Source organism: Podarcis bocagei (genome assembly GCF_964188305.1).
Source record: "Podarcis bocagei genome assembly, chromosome: 6".
Lineage (NCBI taxonomy): Eukaryota > Metazoa > Chordata > Lepidosauria > Squamata > Lacertidae > Podarcis > Podarcis bocagei.
Genome location: NC_138130.1, coordinates 20,673,666 through 20,694,125, shown reverse-complemented (window position 1 = coordinate 20,694,125; position 20,460 = coordinate 20,673,666). Strand labels below are relative to the sequence as shown.

Sequence of the window (20,460 nt, the reverse complement as noted above, 5' to 3'; positions counted from 1 at the left end):
AATGGATGCCCAAAACCGTAAAGGCAAAATAGACACATTATAATCTGGTGCAAAATTGTATCTATAGGGTAGATGGCAGGGGCAAGGAGGCATGACTGGTCTGGCTACTTCTGGGTTCCTCCCTCCCAGGAAAGAACCTATGAGAGACCAGTCTGCCCTATCATTTGTAAAGTGATTGGACCAGATTTCTGGATGTTCTTGTTTTTTTTCCCCGTTGTCCCTTATGCCTTGTCTATTAGAGCATAACCCATTTTGATAACCTCGATTTTTATTCTGTGTGCAATTTATTCTTAACGAAGAATAAATAAAATTAATACCTACCAGTCACGTCGCTTTGCTGCATTTCTTTAAACGTGAGCTTCTGCCACACAAGAAAAACAAGCCTTCTTGCTTTCTCAAATGTGAGTGCGGCCATGCCGTTCTTGAAGCAAGAACTCCCTTTGAAAGCCTGGTTCTGAAGTTAGGTAGCCAGCTGGCAATTTAAATTGTGCGTAAAAGGATTTTCAGCATTTGGCTTCAAGGCCAAATTGTTTTATCGTTTATAAGGTTTAAATAGTGATAGTGATTCAGCTCTTTTTGTGAATATGGGGGGGGTGGGGGTCGCCACATGGAATGGTCTATCTTTTTTTCCAATTTTTTTTTCTTTGTTATCATGGGCCATAGTATAACGTCATTATTGCTTTTTTTTTCTTTTTTCCCCAAGACCATTCCATCTCTTTATTTTTTTAAACATCTTAAAGTGATAAGGAGATATATGCAAAGCAGTCATACACTGTATCATTAAAACTCATACGTAAAATACGTACACAAATCCAACAAAAGGCTAGTACATAGTAAAGCCTAAGTATACTACTATGCAATATTATGAATACGTAACTTTAGAGACTTCAGTTTAGTAATGTTATCTATTATTATTTCTGAAAACATTCACAAAGATCTTAAATGCAAATTTCCATTCCATACTTGGAATAAAACAAAACAAAACAAAAATCTATGTTATAACAACTCTTGGTCATCTTGTTGTGTGACCAATTCTTTAAATTACAAAGAACCCAAAGAATTCCGTAATGTTTCTGTAGGAGTAATAAAAACATTGCATATGTTCCTAATATGATGTCTTCAGCAATCATTTACCGAAATGTAAATGCAACTCGAACATCAATCACTCAAAAGACGGGACCAATCAGCTGCTTGAGTCTTATCTGAAATCCAAATTCACCACTTTCACCCAAACTCCTTGAAGTACAAATATGCAAAAGTACATTAGAAAATGCTAATGCAACACAGGAACAGTTCCAGCATTCTCAGCAATCCGCTGAATCATCTTCTCCAAGAACGAGATTCATTGTCATCGTCTTCTTCATCATCATCTTGAAGCAATGAGTCATCTACCAGGGATTCTTCCTGAAACTGAAAAAGAAATGTTTCGTAAGAACCTGCCGGAAGCACTGAAGATATGAAATTCCCTAACAAAAAAAGGGGGTGGCATTCAGGCACCTTTTAGGACTATGCAAATTACTTCTGCAGTTTGAAAGAATGGGGAAACACAATACCTGTGAAAATCAGAATGTTAGCATCTTCCACACCAATTATTGATTACGAAGATTAACAAATGGAGGGAAATTCTAAAGATCATGAGATATACATCTCGTGCTAGGATTCATTTATTTATGTTAAGCCGTTATGCTGCTGCAAACTGTATAATGCTTTCAAAAGCTATCTAATAAATTCTAAACATCACTGATTTATTGAGAAAGTGAAATGAGGTTTGGATAAGGTTGTAGGTCTTGTCTGGACAAGCCAACTTCCAAAATATGATTAATGTTCCTGGCTAGTTTTGGCAAACCACTGTTTAACCACACTTCAGTGTGCATGTAACAGCAAATCATGGCTAGCTACAAATGGAAAAGAAAGTTTTGCAGTTGCACCAGAGGACTAGAGGGGAGAGCATGAGTCATTTGCTCATTTATTTTACATCCAAACCCATCGCTCTTGTTATTATGGACCAACCCACACAGGGCTCACCAGGGCTGAAGACCTGTGCTCTGAACACTCGGCAAGACAGCAGATGAATATTCAGTTTTGGTTAATGCCACATTAAAACATAGTTAAAATAAACTTTTTAATATAAACATGAATTGTCCTGGTACATGTGCTGAAATCACAAGCTAAAACACCCCCCTGACCCCTTCCTGCTACTGCTGTACTGCTGGGAAACAAACCATGGTTTGGCTGGTCATTATAGCCAACCCTGGACTTGTGGTTTCTTTCCCTCCAAGCAATCTACAAGATATAAGCCCTAAACAAACCTTGCTATCTAGTAATGCGCATATATTTTACTTTCATCCTGAGCGTTTTGGATAGGGTTGAACCCGAGTAAGGAGAACACAAGCTTGATACTACTAAGCCAAAATTCTCCTATCACAGAAAGTAACATTATTTATTGAATATAGGTAATTAATTAATGTTTATTTAAATAAATATAATATTTTTGCAATCAACCAATACTACTAATTCAGAATGAGAGAGAATCCATTCCAGTGAGAAGTTATGAAACTAATTTTTCATATATGGAGTATGCATTTTCTAGGAGGTGCTTATGCAAAGGTCAGAGCCAAAACCCATAAATAACAGAAAATATCCTGACATTGGAACAGCAACTCTGACAAAATTTATAGTGAAAGCAATGTAGGTTCTCACTCATAATTTACTCTACAGCTGATACATACAGGACCTGGTGATTACAAATATTCTATTTCAATACTCCTTGGTGTCTGTGCTAGAAGCATTCGTGAAATTCTATCTTAGGAAAAGCTGACATTTAAGAAATACAAAATGCTTGAGGGAACTTTGATTGGAAATCCATTATGTATGGGAATTTATTGAAGAAAAGAGGGGACTGGTTCTGTAATAGTGGAAGAGAACGTAAATTAATATAACCTGGTTAAGTAAATCAGGAAAAGGCCAACGCGTACAGGACAAAAAACATGACTTAAGTCACAGAATGTATATTAAGACTATGAGCTAGTAAAAGGAAAATATAGGTGTGTGCTGTGCCAAAATTATTACAAATGCAAAGTACACAAATTCAGAGAAAATTAAGGATTCCCAATGGCATCACAAGATAGCAAGAGAGAGTTTGCAGTATTTTTACATTCAGCATGTACACCAAGTAAGATCTGAATATCAACCACTTGCAATAGTTCTGCATGAAAATTATTATCTGAGCATGCTATTTTGAATGCACTAGTTTGATGCTGTAGATAGAACCGGAAGTCTCAGTTTTAAATTTCTGCTTAGCCACAAAGCAATCTGGATAGTGATTGGCAACTCACTCTCTCACACAGCTGGTGTAAGGATAAATATGATAACATGACCCCTAAACTACTTGAAAGGGGGAACAGTAAACAAAATGTAATAAATGTATAAAAGTTGCTCCAATGCGCAATACATGGAAATTGTAGGGATATTAAGACGAAAGTGTGTATATGAACTACCCACTCAACTTTTGAATCATAGTCTATGGATGGTGTCTGATGAAGTCTTATTCCTAGTATACTCACTGAAATAATGGACACTTATTAATATATTATTTTACATTTTATTAATATGAAATAAATTGCCTTTCTTCAGTGGGTCAACTGAGTATGATCTGGTTGCATACTATCTCTAAGAGCTTTATATTGACATCCTCTTTTCAATAATTGTTTTCAAGTTTTCTGCTAATATTTCTGTTACCAAAAAGACACACGTTCCCCCAGAGAAAACAAGTGGTATTAGTGTTACAAAATCACCAGAGCTGTTATGAATCCGCAAAAGCTATCTTTATTAAACAGCAACAGTAACAAGTTTTCTATTCCTTCGTCCGTTTGTCAAGGAGGAGGAGATGCAAACTTACTTCTTCTTCATCTGGTTCAGTCTCCTCCGCTTCCATCGTTGAGATATTTGCGACTGGCTTGTTCCAGGCCAACTTCAGGTCTTGCCCTTTGAAGCGAGATCCATGGATAGCAGCCTAAAGAGAACAGCAATATTCTCTTTATAACGAAACATGTCCTCTGGGGGAAATGGTTGAATGGCAACAAATACCAGAATAAACTGCATGCACCTCTGCGTAACTAGGCTGCAACTGAAGTAATTGTCCCAACTCTCAGGACTTTTGTTTTTAGGACAGTATTTCACTATGCCACATGACAAATCACTTTGGAAAATGTGTGTATTAACAAAAGCAGGTTATGATATAGCATTGGGAGGTGGGGTTTTTTTTTGGTGGGGTTGTTGTTTAAAGAACAAATCAACACCCCAGTGGGCATCCCCAAGTCCTTTGGCAAATTTTAAGCCTAGGTTTCAATGCAGGTGTGCAGTATACAAGGTATACTGTAGTCTTAGTATTCTATTGCAGATTACTATTTCAAAGGTAAACGTGCATGCAAGCCTTTCCAGATTTCTTTTGGTGTCTAGACATACACAAGGCAATGAAGAAAAATGATTTTTTTTTTAAAGTCCTAAATTATTTCAACATGCAGGTAGCGTGCTGTTCAGAGAAGCCAATTGTTACTGAACAATCTCCTCATTGGTGTTTTGCTTTTGAAATATTGATACTTTTTAATCTTCATACATTATTACTACTGCCCAAAACGGGGCATCCTGAAAATAAAACTGAGTTGATTTTTTTAAAAAAAAATAAACTTAAAGAATATAACTTATTCTGCCGAAAAGCATTCCATTTTCTGTAAAGGCTTGGTAATTGAAATGTAAAAAAAAAAAAATTTAACCTATGGGATATTCATGCCTTCTTAAGTACCAGCTGCATTAAGTGGCTGCTTTGGAAATAGTATGTTCAAATTAAAGTAACATGAACTAGCATAAATCAGTGTTAGCAACATTCCGAAATAACTGCCACAGTCACAAAAGATTTATAGTACAATCTGAAAGTACAGCATAATGTGAAATGTGGAAACAATTACATGTTTGATGACATCTGAACATGAATTGTGTGATATTAAGGTCCCCAGGTATAAATTTTAAATCTGTACATATAAATTTATGGTCAATTTTAAAAGATTCCATGCCTATTAAAATGAACCACAGGAGTGGGCTTTTTGTCCATGGTCTCATCACAATGTCACAAACTGGAATTTTTAAAGAATACTTATATATGACATTTGGGTTCAGAAACAACTTGTAATCTTTGAAAGAAATTACTGCAACATAAAAATGCAACATTTTACAACTAGGGAACCCTCCTCACCCTTTCCAAGTTCAAATGCACACGACCATAAAACTTAAACCTCTTTCATTCAAGACAGTAAAATATTAGCTACCATTCCTTCAAAGAAAGCTATAACTACTTTGAAGATTAACTTCTACTACCAATTATTATTTATAATGTATTTGATTTGCTAACAAGTAGAAACTTAACTTGCAGGTATTTGATTTATACACTATGAACTTTTTTGTTGTTGTTAGTTTTACAGCTAATCAAGTTCCTCTGCTTGTATTCGAGAAAATATTCCTATCCATAACACAATCAGATTGAAAGTTTTAGGGAAAACACAAATGTGTTGTTCCATTCGCAATGTGCACAGAGGAACCCTCTTCCAGGCACTCAGGGTTTTGGAGCACATCTTTGGGGCCTTAATCTTTCCAAAGTAATTTTGCACAAAACTTTGCTTCACCATTTAGTGATGAAATACTGTTAGAAGCTGCAAGATGTGAAAGAGAATCCTAGTTGACTATCCCTGTGCTCACAAGCATGGAAAACTATATATATTTTGGGGGGTGAACGAATTCCTATGCCCCACAAATAACTCAGAGATGCATTTTAAATAAAAGGACACATTCTACTCTTGTAAAAACACGCTGATTCCTGGACTGTCCGCGGGCCGGATTGAGAAGGCAATTGGGCCGGATCCGACCCCTGAGCCTTAGTTTGCCTACCCAAGCCCTAGACACAAGCATTTTCGTATGATGCTTGGAACGAACCCCCCTCTCCACATTCTGCATGCTGTTGTGGAGGTTCTCTCAACGCTCCCAGAGCCAATCGGTTGTCTGTGCGGTGGCCCGGGGTGGGGTAGGGAGGGAAGATCCCTGCAGCACCAGCAGAAATCCTTCCATTAATGGGACTCCTTAGCTGAAGCCAATCCAAAGTGCTTAAGGTTACATTACCAGACACACTTCATTATAGGAAACGCCCCACCCCCACCCCCCGCAGTCCTCCGTCCTCCAACATCTTAGATTGAAACGGGAAAATGAGAGCAAAGCCTCTTTGTGAGTACACACTCACTTTATTTCAGTGGTTTGGTCTTCATTATTTAATTAAATAACTGAAGCCAGACAAAGTGTATGCTAATACACAACACATGTATTACAGGTAATAGGAAGGGGTAGAACACAGAAGCTCTGTACAATAGTTAGATGCAGTTAAACTCAACCTTACCGCCTAACATGAAAACAAAAAAAGGAGGATATACTTACTGCCTCGGCTTCTGCTCTCGTCTTGAAAGTAATCACTGCATGGAGAGACGAGTCATCTATCTGGCAGTCTTCAATTTCACCATATTGCTTTTTAAGAGGAGGAAAATTGTCACCTTACTGAAATAATCTCTCCTTGATGCATAACATGCAAGGGCTGTTAACAGTTCTGGATTGATAACGCAACCTAATGGTCCCAAATCTTCTAAAATAGTTGTAAAATAAACCATCCCCAACCCATTTTTTTAAAAAAATGGAAGAACAGGAAACTGAAAAATGAAACTTAAGCAAATTTAAATATCAAGGAAAACAGATATTCAATTTATAAATAGGTCACTAATGATAACTTTTATGATTCAAAAGAGCAGCCCAATAATTTATTATGTCAGATGTACTTGAAGTTTGACCTGAAACTTTGCTTGCTTTTGACTTTGGATCAAGAGCGCTATTTTCAGTTCTTAGTTCCACTAAGGGTAGCTTCACATGAGTATGTAAAATAAACTCCACGTAGAAAAAAACATAGGCATCGAGTGTTTTACACAGGTCAGGGAATGGCTGTTGCCTTTCTAGTTAATATATTCACAGTAGAAACAAACAGTTGCAACATACTTCAAATTATGCAACAGCACACTCTTGAGATAATTTCTGTGCAGAAAAGCCAACATGTGTGACAGGTGCCCATTTGTCTTCTCTCTGAATGACTGTTTGCCAGCACGGACGGACAAGTTAGGAAAGGCATCAAAGCAAACCTGCAGTCGTGGCTATAAGAACCAATCATACCTGGCCATTAGACTTAATTTCACATACTTGACAGAACATTATTATGGCGCCCGCCTAGCCTAAGGCCTTCCTCCGGAAGTTAGAGATGCATATTTGATTTATAACACTTTGCTGATTTTCACTGATCACAATCACACTGCAACAGAATGTTAGGTTTCTAAGACATATTATCACACTGAGATCAGGAAGGCAGTGGGGCGGGTACATACCGCAAAATGTGGGAGGAGATCTTCTCGGTCGTTCTCTGTAAAAGCAGAGATTTCAAGTGCCCTTGGACGATGATCCACCACGGCATGGATAGGAACACCTCTTCCCCGACCCCGGCCTCGTCCTCCCCTGCCTCTGCCGCGAGACGCACCGCGACCTCGTGTATGAATTCCTCTCCCACGACCAGACAAAATTCCTCGTTTCGCAGCCTAACATGAAATAACAACATCTAATACAAGCCAAACTTATCCATATGTGTTATAGTAATAATAATAATAATAATATTAATAATAATAATAATAATAATAATAATAATAATAATAATAATAATAAATTTTATTTATATCCCGCCCTCCCCAGCCAAGCCGGGCTCAGGGCGGCTAACAACAATGAAATAGTACAACATTCTAAAATCATTTCATTATAAAATTAATTCAAATCAAATTGATGGCAACCATTGGGCTAGAGTTCTGTGAAGATTACCAAAGGAGGGAGTCAGGCTGTGCCCTGGCCAAAGGCCTTGTGGAACAGCTCTGTTTTGCAGGCCCTGCGGAAAGATGTCAAGTCCTGCAGGGCCCTAGTCTCTTGTGGCAGAGTGTTCCACCAGATTGGAGCCGCAGCCGAGAAGGCCCTGGCTCTAGTTGAGGCCAGCCTAACCTCTCTGTGGCCTGGGACCTTCAAGATGTTTTTGTTTGAAGACCGTAAGTTCCTCTGTGGGACATACCAGGAGGGGCGGTCCCGTAGGTACGAGGGTCTGAACCTATGCTACTGTAAACCTTAAAACATCTCGATGATATACCAATATTGTTATTATTTCCACATTGTAAATGGGGACTCAGGGGAGATTGTCTAATTGCAGTGTTTCCCAAACTGTTTTCAGACTGCAATTCCCTTCATCCCTGACCACTGGTCTTGCTAGCTAGGGATGGTGGGAGTTGTAGTCCAAAAACAACTGGAGATCCAAGTTTGAGAAATGCCAGTCTAATGCTACCTCAGGAATTTATGGCAGAGGTAAGATCTGAGCCAGACTTGCCAACTGACAGCTTATTCCCTTTGCAGCACCACACCAAGTCACCTTGAATAGCAAACCTCTTGAAACACAACCCAGAGCAATTACATGCAACAACTTTCATACTCAGGCACAGATTCTAGGACTCCCAAAGACATTTGATCATTCCAGATGCTTACATCCACCCATTCATTTTCTTATCTCTCTAATATGAGGTAGTGGTCAGTCTGTTTTGTCCTGGGCCAAATTCATGTCTGCCCGATTTAGGAAATACTATGTGCCTGATGCGATTACAGGCTCTCTCCCCATGGATACGCTGCACTGAGTCAGAGATGCAAGGCAGGCAGAGGAACACACAGATGGAAAGATCCTTCAAGATTTTGCCCCTTCTTATTTCCGTATTCTTGGGGACAACATGACAGCAGTATATATATGGTGCAGCAAATCACCTAACAGGGCAGCAAATGCCAGTGTATGAAGTTTACGCCTGGTAAAGGCACTTCCAAAGAAATGAAATATGAAAGAACGCTGATCAAGCTGGCATTACATAACGCTTCGTTTTAATATGCTTTGCAAACCAATAAGAATTGGGAAGCAATAATTAGCAAAATTCAGTTTCAAAGAGAAAGAGGACTAACTTTGCATCAGATGACCTTCTGCCATTCATTTCACTTCACTCTAGAAGTCTGGGCTCAACATAGAATCATTTTAAGGTAATGCATTATTTTCAATGCGCTCACGCTCTTTTAAAGGCAGTGAATCGAAAACAGACATTTCCGTAACTGCTTACCAGTTCTAAACACCAACAGCACCACCTAGGGGAACATTTTGAAAATGCATGCTGCTCCCAAAGTTAAGTTATTTAGATGTTATTTTGGATATAATGCATAAACTTCATCTTCTGGGTTAGGGTGGGATATTTTATTTTATGCGTATGATGTTGTCATATGTTATAAGAATCTATTTTTTCCTAACTGTTACACAAATTCACTGAGGGGGGGATACATGTGGAATAGTGCCGTGCTGACCATCAAAAATGAAATGAACTTACTTCAAGCTGCAGTTCTGTGTACTTTCGTCTTAGTTCAGTGACTTCTTCGCCTGCCTGCATCTTCTTATACAAGTCCAACTCAGTGTCCAGCAGTTCTTTTTGCATCTAAGGGATACTAAGCAATTTAGTATGCATTTCTTAACTCGTGCAGAAAACGTGGGAGTAAATAGCCAGACTCCCATAGAGCATTACAATGTTTCAAGTTTCAGGGGGAACGTCTTCAAAAGAAACATTAGCTGACATCTATGGGATGGATGATTGCTAGGTTAGCATAAGGGCCTACTTCTTTTTTTAACGGGGTATAAATCCAGGAGGGTAATGCAGTTTTATTTTTCTCAAATTTCAAAAATTGTCTCCTCTCCCACACTGAAAACCGCCTTAAAGGTAAAGGGACCCCTGACCATTAGGTCCAGTCGTGGCTGACTCTGGGGTTGCAACACTCATCTCGCTTTACTGGCCGAGGGAGCCGGCGTACAGCTTCCGGGTCATGTGGCCAGCATGACTAAGCCGCTTCTGGCGAACCAGAGCAGCACACAGAAATGCCGTTTACCTTCCCACCGTTTACCTTATCTACTTGCACTTTTACGTGCTTTCGAACTGCTAGGTGGGCAGGAGCTGGGACCGAACAACGGGACCTCACCCCATCGCAGGGATTCGAACCGCTGACCTTCTGATCAGCAAGTCCTAGGCTCTGTGGTTTGGATTTAGCATAACCTTGGTGTGTTGTAATGACCCGCCAGTGACAGGTGAATGGATTCAAACTTCTAGTCAGCCATAAAGGTCACTTGGTGGTTTTAAGCAAGTCACTACTTCTCAGTCTTATCTATTTCGTGGGATTGTGGTGGTGGGAAAGAGAGAGTCCTATGTATGTTATCTTGGAGGATAAGCAAAACAAAAATGTGATCAATGCATCCGCTCCCAGCTTTCCACAGCAAACTTATACATCCAAAGAAAATTGATTTAAAGAAAAGAAAGATTAAAAGCATCCAATGATGACAAAATACAGATACCTGTGTTTTTGTTTTCATGTTTTTCAGGGGAGTGCTTGCTGGAGTGGAGACCCCTTTCAATTCATCCTTTAACTTGGTAATGCTGTTAGTCAAGGTCTCCAGAGTTTTCATGATTTCAGCTTTGTCCTCTGATTTCATCGTTTTATTCTTCTCCAGTTTTGAAATCAGCATCTATTGAAATTACACGTATTACTAACAGGAATCCTTTACACGTGGGTTATTTTTCATCTTCGGAGGAAGTTTATCCAAGCTCCCCACCATCGTACACATTTATGAAGACACCATTTTCTTAAAAAAAAAAATTCTCCATACATAAGGAAAGCTGCCAAATATCCAAAATGGCACCAACATCCATGGAAAACAGCTCCAACTGGAGAGAGGAATTGGACAACCCTCAGATTCTGATGTAGGAACTACAGTCTTGACACCAAACTTAGTGCGCTTAGAAAGATGCATGGAGAACTCTCCAATACAGAATCCCACTAGTCATTCTTGTAACTCTTCTACAAAATTTGTAAACTGTGCTCTCCTCTGTGAAGAGCTGGGAAAGAACAGCTAGGACAACTTGTGGAAAAGCTTGGCGGCGTTTGGCAGATTTGAACTGAATTTGTAGAAGCTCTCCACAACTTGACTTGGGAAGATTTTTTTACGCTGTTAAAAGCCATATTCTTAAAGTAGTACTAGCTTGGCAGTAACACCAGCTGTGAATAGCATGGATTGCTTCAGCTGAGAATCTGGAATTATTTTTCCATGAGCCAGATCCAAAAGGTTCTGTCCACGGAAGGAGTTATCTCTTTCTTGGAAGGAGTGTTTTACCTTCCACAGGGGCTTCCATGAATGAAAGTGGGAGGGCGATTCTTCGCTAGTTCTCCCTTCAGCCCTATGACGTCACCTCGCACAGTTTGAGTGTCCCTGGACCTTCCAGAGTGGATTTTTGGTTGGTGACCCAAGTGGAATTCCACTCAAATAACACAGACTAATACCTAGGATACGGAGGCAGAGGCTTCCACCCCATTAATTCCATCACCACTTTCTGTTTTACTTGCAAAGTTTCATCTGGGTGTGCACAAGCTCACACCACCCCAGATTCATTCATTTTAGTGGGATCCCTATGAGCACTGGAATGATATGTAAGATTTGTGCTTCACCTGAATCACCACTTAGCAACCTTTACAGCACAGGATTTTACAGTGATGTAGCAAGCACTGTATCTTACAACATTGCTTCTCAAACTATGTTGCTGTGGTGGATCAACAACCCACCCACAATATGCCATTATTTGGTTCCGGAAGCATCTTACTCAACCTGGGCTGTGATGGGGTCATGGACCAGCAACTGATGGCTTGTGGACCAACATCAGTCCATGGACCACCACTTTGAGTAGCACTATCTTACAATACATCAATGATTATTAATGTTATTCAACAGTAGTCCAATTGCATAAATGTATGTATTTACCTTTTGTGTTTCAATGTGCTTTTCTAAAATCTCTTGCTTTTTCTTTCTCACATCTTGCTGAAGTCTTAGTGCCTCCTGGAAGCATAAAAACACAATTATTATCACCCACTGTTAAACATAAGCTGATGAGTAACTGCGCAATTCCACCCATTTTACCCATATATACTGTCCTATTAGAATAAACCAATAATGTGGAAAGAACTGATGTGACTGAGCATGGGCACGGTGAAGGTGATCTCCAATAATGGTAGCCATACCACTAACTAGTGCCTATGTCTAAGTGTAGCACAACAGCAGAATCCAATGGGTATTTAGCATTTGTGAAAGATCACATTCAGCCCCTAGTGCAACTATTAAACTCTGTATGCTACCACGTGCACAATATTAGTTCTCAAACATCTTGAGCTAACAATACATGGAATCTCGCCTTGAATCGTTATGTGATATCATCTCTTCCTATATTTATAATTGACAGAGAACAGCAGTATACGCAGTTACATTATTTGACAAGTGTTATTTTTGGACCAAATGCTTGTGTTATATCTGCTCCTCTGGACACCTGTACACTCCCTTACCACATTCAGGATTAAGAAGTGCAAGGTTCCACACTTTGCTATGGGGATGGTGCACCATTGCACCATTTATGTATTTAGAGCTTTTTGTGCATTGCATTTTGTTACAGGTGCCATTCTGGAATTCCACGATTACTAATTCTGCGCTGTTTACAGGAGGATTTGTTGGAGCATTTCTAAAGTTAGGGATCTGGAGGATGCATAACTTTTATGGCTAAATTGCATCTTTCTAGTAGCTAAATTAACAAAAATATTAAAATATATTGGATTTCCAACTAATATGCATTAAGAGCCTACAGAAAAATAGCTACACATAGCAAGGAAATGCAATTCATTAAATCTGGAATGCATTCTTAGGACTGCTTCAGTAAATGTTTCTGAATTCCTTGTTTCCTTTCTGTTTGACCTTTCCATGACTCTTTGAATAAGGAATTGCAAATGAAGTTGTTTTATGTTAACAGAAATATTTACTGGTTCATCACAGTTGTAACTGCACATTTATGGTTTTTTTTAAAAAAAATATATTAACAGAAAGTTTTCCATTTTGAGGCAAGACACAGTAATGACAGTCATATACTTCAGTTTCATAACTTGAACAAAAGTGAAATTTAAAACAGTTTAACAGAGAAAATTTGTCACAAAGCATGTAAGACTCTAAATTAAGGAAATAATTATCGCTGTAACCCTATGTAGCCTATTTTGCTATTCCAAAACCAGCTTGTTCTCCTCAAAAACAATTTCTTAAAGCACTGAACCACCTACATCATGACTTTCAGAGCAAGATACCCAGAAACTCAATTTCTGGTGACAAATATGATTAATATGCAAGGAAATTAGAGGAAATTACTTTTCCCAATGATTAAATACAAAAAGATGCGACACAAATCTGGGTTATTCTGAATCAATGGCCTCTGAGAAAGAAATCTGCATATTTGGTCTCTGCAAATGAAGAAACCAGCCCGCAGAACTGCTACATTAATGAGACTACAGTACTGAGTAATCCAGTCGTTTTCAAATGGAGGTGAATCCCATTCATGTCTGAATTACAATCGAAGAAAATGTGATGCAATAAGAGAAGCTTTCCAAAATATTTGATCAAATGGATTTTATTTTATTGATTTTTCTGTAGTAGCTGAAACAAATCTGAACTTGCAAGAGAAGTGAAAGAAACTCTTTTATCATGACAACTTTCTAAAGTGGTTAATAGGAATACCAGATTTATAAGAAATCAAACTTGTTTCTGAAAGCAGGTTAACTATGGATCTCACCCCCTTTTATTAGAACATATGCATAGAAATTCTAAAACGTTAGAATTAGGTGTTGTCAGGGAACTGCCATCAGAGCATCAGGTGGTGGAGGGACTCAGGCAGGATGAAAGAGACTCAACTGCTGAAGCAGGGACCAGCAGGGGGAGGAGTGGGTCTCTGAGGGAATGCGAGCAGGAGGGAGGGCTCAGGGAGGCTTCCAGCGAAAACAGTGGGGAGGTATCGGAGTCTCCCATAGGGAGACCCATACCTCGCAGGAAACTGTCACGCCGTGAGTCCAGGAGACGCGTTTCCGTTAAGGAACTTCTTTGTTGGAAACGCTTCCGCAGACAGCCACTGTCGGACTCTACTAGTGACTAGAGCAGACATGTCTGAGGAGCTCCGTCACACACGGAGGTTTGTGGGGGCGCACAAACTCTGAGGGAGCACGTTTTCACGCACAAGCAGCTAATCAAACCCTCACAGCAGTCCGACAGTCTTTGTACGCTGCCTGTGCAAGAGAAGGCATCATGAGCGAACCAACCGGAACCGGAGGAGCAGGGGCTGGAGCTGGTCCAAGCTTGGAAGATAGATACCGAGCGTTGGAGGTTCAACTGGCCCTGCAGACGGCGAGGCTGGAGGAGAGAAGGGCTCAGGATGCAGACAAGAAGGGGAGAGCCACTCAATTCCCCAGAAAGGTACCAGGATTGGTGCAGAAATTTGGGGGGGACCCCAAGGACTACCATGCTTTTAGGACAGAGATGCAATATGCCCTTAATGTGCAGTTCGATGAGTTCCCTGATGAGGAATCGCGAGTTGCTTTTGTAATTGGGCATCTTGAGAAAGGGGCTAGAGACTGGGTGCGACCCCTAATGGCAACGCACAATGACATACTAAAGGACACAATGAAGTTCTTTCGTGCAATGGATATCATGTTTTCCAGCGATATTGAGGAAGGGGTGGTGCGCAGACAGCTAATGGCTTGTAAGCAGGGGAGTCGATCTGTCCGTGAATATTGGACTGAGTTTACCATGCTGATTCACAGACTGAGTTGGGATTTATCGGCGGCACCCGTTCAAATGCTATTTGAAGAAGGTCTTTCTTCGGGGGTGAAAGACGAGCTGGCACGGAGCCCCAGGGCGGAGTCTATGGATCAGCTGACCAAATCTGCGCTGACCATAGGAGCGCGGCAGGAGGCAAGAGCCTTGGAGAGGCGGGAAGGGAGAGGGGAACGTTGGAAGGAGTTCCGCATTCCAGACATTCCTGAGCCAGCTTTCCCGCCGGCAGAGCCGATGGAAATCGGAACAGCGCGCGCGCGCGCATTTTCAAAAACCAGCGAGGGAGCTAAGAAGGAGGGAAAGGGCCCCCGGAAATGCTATCTCTGCCAACAGCCAGGCCACTTTGCCAGAGTCTGCCCCCAGAGGAAGGAATGGCAAGGGATGGTGGGAGCTGTTGAGGGGGGAGAAGAAGGGGGAGCGGAGCAGGTAAAAGCCAACGCCTGGTTGCCACAATTGGGGCACTGCAGCCAGGCCAAAGAGCAGTGAAAGTGCCCGTGCCAGAAGCTCCTCGACCTGCTCTAGTGATTGAAGTGTCGCTAGAGCTGCAGAATGGGCACCCCCTAAAAATAAAGGCGCTATTGGACTCAGGCAGCTCCTGCAATTTTATGAGCAAGGAGTTTGTTGCTGAACACCAGATACAGACCATCCCTTTAAGCAACCCCCTGCAGGTGACCACGATTGATGGCAGGGAGTTGTTGGGAGGAGGAGTCCGCTTGCAGACTGTCCCAATGATAATGAGGGTGGCAAGGCACACAGAACTGATAGCGTTTAATGTGGCCACCCTGGGAGGCGCTCCCATTATTTTGGGAATGAGCTGGCTAGCTCTACATGATCCGCTGGTTGGCTGGCATCAAAGAGTGGTGTCCTTTGGTTCAGCACATTGCCTAGAACACTGCAAAGGGGAGAAGGGTTCAGTAGGGGCCCAAGCCACCCTAGCAGGGACTGAAGTAATGGGAAAGGTGAAGGTACCACCACAGTATGCAGATCTCAGCGACGTGTTCAGCGAGAAGGAAGCTGACCAACTACCACCTCATAGACCCTTTGATTGTCAGATCAATTTACTCCCTGGAGCACAGCTTCCCGTGGGCAAGTTGTATGCCATGTCAGACAGGGAAATGCAGGAGTTGCGAGGGTTCATTGACAAGAACCTGAAGAGAGGCTTCATCAGAGAGTCCAAAGCAGCAGGGGGGAGCCCAGTGTTCTTTGTGGACAAAAAAAATGCGGACAAGCCGAGACTTGTATGTGATTTTAGGCGGCTGAATGCAGTGACTGAACCGGTGGCGTTCCCTATGCCCAGAATTGATGATATTTTGACCATGGTGAGGAAGGGAAAGATTTTCACAAAGCTGGATCTAAGGGGGGCGTACAACCTGATACGCATAAGGAAAGGGGATGAATGGAAAACCACCATGTTTACCCCTTTGGGGGCGTTTGAATACCTCGTTATGCCATTTGGATTACAAGCAGGCTCCGCGTGTTTTCAATCTTTTATGAACCACGTGCTGGGCCCTTTGCTCTACAAGAATTGCGTTGCCTTTCTAGATGATGTGTTGGTGTATTCTGAGAATGAGGAGCAACATGTAAGAGACGTCAGAGAAGTGTTGAGCAGACTGCAAGCCAACAGGCTGTGGGTCAAACTGGAGAAGTGTCGGTTCCATACCAAGGAGGTGGAATTCCTGGGGTACCGCCTGTCAGACAAGGGATTGGCCATGGATCCCGGCAAGGTACAGGCAGTGCTGGAATGGAAAACACCCAAAACCAAGAAGGATGTGCAGAGGTTCCTAGGGTTTGGAAACTTTTATCGTAAGTTCATCCGCAACTTCGCCCATCTGACGGCGCCCATCACTGACTGTCTCAGCAGTAAGAAGAAGTTTGTATGGACGGCGGAGGCGGGGCGAGCGTTTGAGGAACTGAAAAGGGCCTTCGCCTCTGAAGAACAACTTCTGCATGTGGATTTACGAAAGAAGCTAAGGGTTGAAACAGACGCATCTGACAGAGCCATAGGGGCGGTGCTTCTTCTGCAGCCGGGGAAGGAGGAGTCGGAGTGGCGTCCGTGTGCCTTCTTCTCGCGGAAGCTGAACAAATCCGAGAGGAACTACACGGTGTACGACCGAGAACTGCTTGCTATTCATGAGGCGTTCCGGAGATGGAGGCATCTGCTAGTTGGTGCACAACATAAAGTGCAAGTGTGCACGGACCATAAAAATCTAGAGTACTGGAGAACGGCGCGAGTGCTCAACCAAAGGCAGTTGAGATGGGCCCAAGAGTTCTCCAAATTTAACTTTGAGATTTGTTATGTGCCAGGCCCAGAGAATGTTAGGGCGGACGCTCTCTCACGCAAGCCTGAATATTTGGAGGGGGAGGGAGCACCCGAAGAAACCCATATCATTCCAGAGGACCGCTGGGTGTGTGGGGCGACTTTGGTGGGGCAAAGGGAATTGGTAGAGGGTACGGTGCAGGATGCATACGCCCAGGGGAAACTCAGGGATCTCAGAGGGGAGGAAGACAAACCCGGTGGTTTTGAGGAGAGAAATGGGGCATTGTATTATAAGGGAGCGTTATATATACCTGAAGGGGAATTGAGGGAGAAAGTACTCAAGCAGCTGCACGATAGCCCCACAGCAGGGCACTTTGGGCAACACAAAACCATGTGGCTGGTTACCAGGGAATTTTGGTGGCCCAAGGTCAGGGAAGATGTGCGGGAGTATGTGAGAGGGTGTGAACAATGCCAAAGAGCCAAGGGGGAGAGGCAGGCGCCGGCTGGTTTATTAGAACCACTGCCCACACCTGAGAGACCGTGGGAAGCAGTGGCAATAGATTTCATGACTGATCTGCCAAGGTCTAGAGGGAAAACAGCCATCATGGTTGTAGTAGACCTGTTAACTAAAATGGCCCACTTCATAGCCTGCTCACATGCGGTTACAGCAGAAGAAACCGCCAAATTGTTTGTAGAGAATGTGTTTAGGTTGCATGGCGCCCCCTTGAGGGTGGTTTCAGACCGAGGGAAACAATTTACTTCCAGGTTCTGGAGGAAGCTCATGAGCTTACTGCATGTAGAGGTTAATTTCTCGACGGCCCGTCATCCTGAAACCAACGGGCAGGCGGAAAGAGCAAATGGGGTTCTCCAACAATATTTGAGGTGTTATGTTAATGACAGAGAGAATGATTGGGTGGAGAAGCTGGCGTTGGCAGAATTTGCCTACAACAATGCAGAGAACGTGTCCACGGGGATGAGCCCCTTTTTGGCTAATCACGGGTGCCATCCCAGAGCCTTCCCAGGGGGGGAGGGGGAGAACTGGAGCGTTCCAGCTGCAGAACAGTTCGTGGAAGAAATGGAAGCGATCCATCGCCAGCTCCAACTCAACTTAAACAGGGCTAAGGAGGAATATAAGAGGCAAGCAGACAAAAACAGAAGGGAAGGTGAAAGCATCAGGGTGGGGGACCAGGTGTGGCTGTCAACCCAAGGGTTGCCATTCAAAGGAGGTTGTAAGAAATTAAGACCCAAAAGGCTGGGTCCGTTTGAAGTCATACAGCAGGTCAATCCAGTGGCTTTCAGGCTCCGGTTACCGAACCACATGAAGCTGCACCCAGTTTTTCACAGGTCGTTGCTGTCACCGTATAGAGGAGACAGTGAGGGGAGGGTCACTAGGGGACCAGCAATGGAGGAGAAGGAACACAGCTACCATGTAGCGGAGATCCTCGATTCCAGGTGGAAGGGAGATCAAGTAGAGTATTTGGTAATGTGGGAAGGGGAACCGGAGTCGGAAAACACCTGGGTTAGGGCAGAGGATGTCAATGACGAGGTTTTAATAGAGACTTTTCATCAGAGGTTCCCACGTAAACCTCAGCCTGTAGCGAGGTTCCGAAGGGAATACTTTGCCACCACCGACGAGGAAGAGGAGTTGGAGGGGTTCCCAGATTCTGAAGAGGAGGAGGATTCAGCTGGCCAGGACGACGATCGATGGAGAGAATTGTTCGAGACGTCAGAAGATGAGGAAGATTCGTTTCGGGGTTTTAGCCCTTCACCTCCCAGGGGGGAGGAATTGGGAGGGGGTGAGGGGGGCCCTGGAGGGGAGGTGGATGTCAGGGAACTGCCATCAGAGCATCAGGTGGTGGAGGGACTCAGGCAGGATGAAAGAGACTCAACTGCTGAAGCAGGGACCAGCAGGGGGAGGAGTGGGTCTCTGAGGGAATGCGAGCAGGAGGGAGGGCTCAGGGAGGCTTCCAGCGAAAACAGTGGGGAGGTATCGGAGTCTCCCATAGGGAGACCCATACCTCGCAGGAAACTGTCACGCCGTGAGTCCAGGAGACGCGTTTCCGTTAAGGAACTTCTTTGTTGGAAACGCTTCCGCAGACAGCCACTGTCGGACTCTACTAGTGACTAGAGCAGACATGTCTGAGGAGCTCCGTCACACACGGAGGTTTGTGGGGGCGCACAAACTCTGAGGGAGCACGTTTTCACGCACAAGCAGCTAATCAAACCCTCACAGGTGTCAATGTTTCAGATATATTGCGCATATTAGCCCTATGTGGCATCTCTTAACCAAAGTTGGGCACCAAACTGAAGGGGTGCTATTCAACTTATTCAGAGTAGACCCATTTAAATTAATGAACATGACTAAGTGCTATTAATTCCAAGAAGTCTACTCTTAAGTAAAACTTAGCTGAGTATCACTCAAGGCCTTTCCCCGAATAATCCAGAACATACAGAGAAATGCAAAGGTCAATAAATGATTCCAAACTGTTATGTTTGAAGACTAAACTGGATAATGCAAGAGTTTCAATTGGTGAATTATCTGATTTACTTAAGATAACATAGATGTGTTGTTAATCTTGGGACATTAGGAAGTAAATTTACCAAGTTTATTTATCTTACGGCAAAATGAAGTATGCAGAATGTCAAATGATTTCTACCACTAGGTGTTACATATATGAATAATACCAGAGTTCGCATCTTCTGATAAATTTTACCACCTGCATCCCTGTTCTGAAGATCTTATCACCTACCCCAGCATTCAAATAAATTCTCATGTCCATAGCAAAGTTCAAATACTAATCACCTTCCCCTAACTATACACTGATAAAAAATTTTCAACTAATGAAAAATGGTTTGCAATTCTGAAAAGGAGCGTGCACAATATTTTGTTTTTATACTAGGGTTTCTTCAGCAAAATACTGTGCAGAATATTGCAAATCTGATGTTGGAAACTTACAGCCCTGAAAGGAAAATGCCGATAAAACATTTTACGCTTGTCCACATCAAGTGAAAAAAGAAAGAAGTCTCCTCTCCGTGGATAATGAGAAAATGCAAGACGTTAAGAGAAGAGAAGCAGCAGCTCAAGGCAGAGATTGTTCAGGATTATTTAACTCTAGAAAAGTGAGATGAATACACCCAAAGATGAAGTGCATTGGAAAAAAAGGTAAGAAGAAAACTGGTCCACTATGTTGTGAAAAAAGTGACGACTCAGAAAGCTATGCAGGAAGAACAGCAGCAGAAAATACATACTACTGTAAAATGTAACGTGAAGCAAAGTTCTGTCCTTAAGATCAACACAAGATTAAACTGCTACTTGGAGCTAAGGGCATTTCAGTAATTGGTA

General features: G+C 42.4%; 1 protein-coding gene across 3 annotated transcripts in view; it reads right to left on the bottom strand.

The window, feature by feature from the left end:
- Positions 1-588: 588 nt before the first annotated feature.
- RBM26 (RNA binding motif protein 26) overlaps positions 589-20,460 on the bottom strand; it is a 53,018-nt gene continuing 33,146 nt past the window's right edge. For all 3 annotated transcript variants that reach the window (XM_081198314.1, XM_081198315.1, XM_081198313.1), the window contains 7 exons: positions 11,987-12,061; positions 10,529-10,699; positions 9,519-9,623; positions 7,461-7,667; positions 6,475-6,561; positions 3,899-4,012; positions 589-1,410 (listed from right to left, as the gene is read on the bottom strand). In XM_081198314.1, the coding sequence (XP_081054440.1) occupies positions 1,321-1,410; positions 3,899-4,012; positions 6,475-6,561; positions 7,461-7,667; positions 9,519-9,623; positions 10,529-10,699; positions 11,987-12,061 (849 nt within the window). In that variant the 3' untranslated portion in view covers positions 589-1,320. The remainder of the gene's footprint in view (positions 1,411-3,898; positions 4,013-6,474; positions 6,562-7,460; positions 7,668-9,518; positions 9,624-10,528; positions 10,700-11,986; positions 12,062-20,460) is intronic.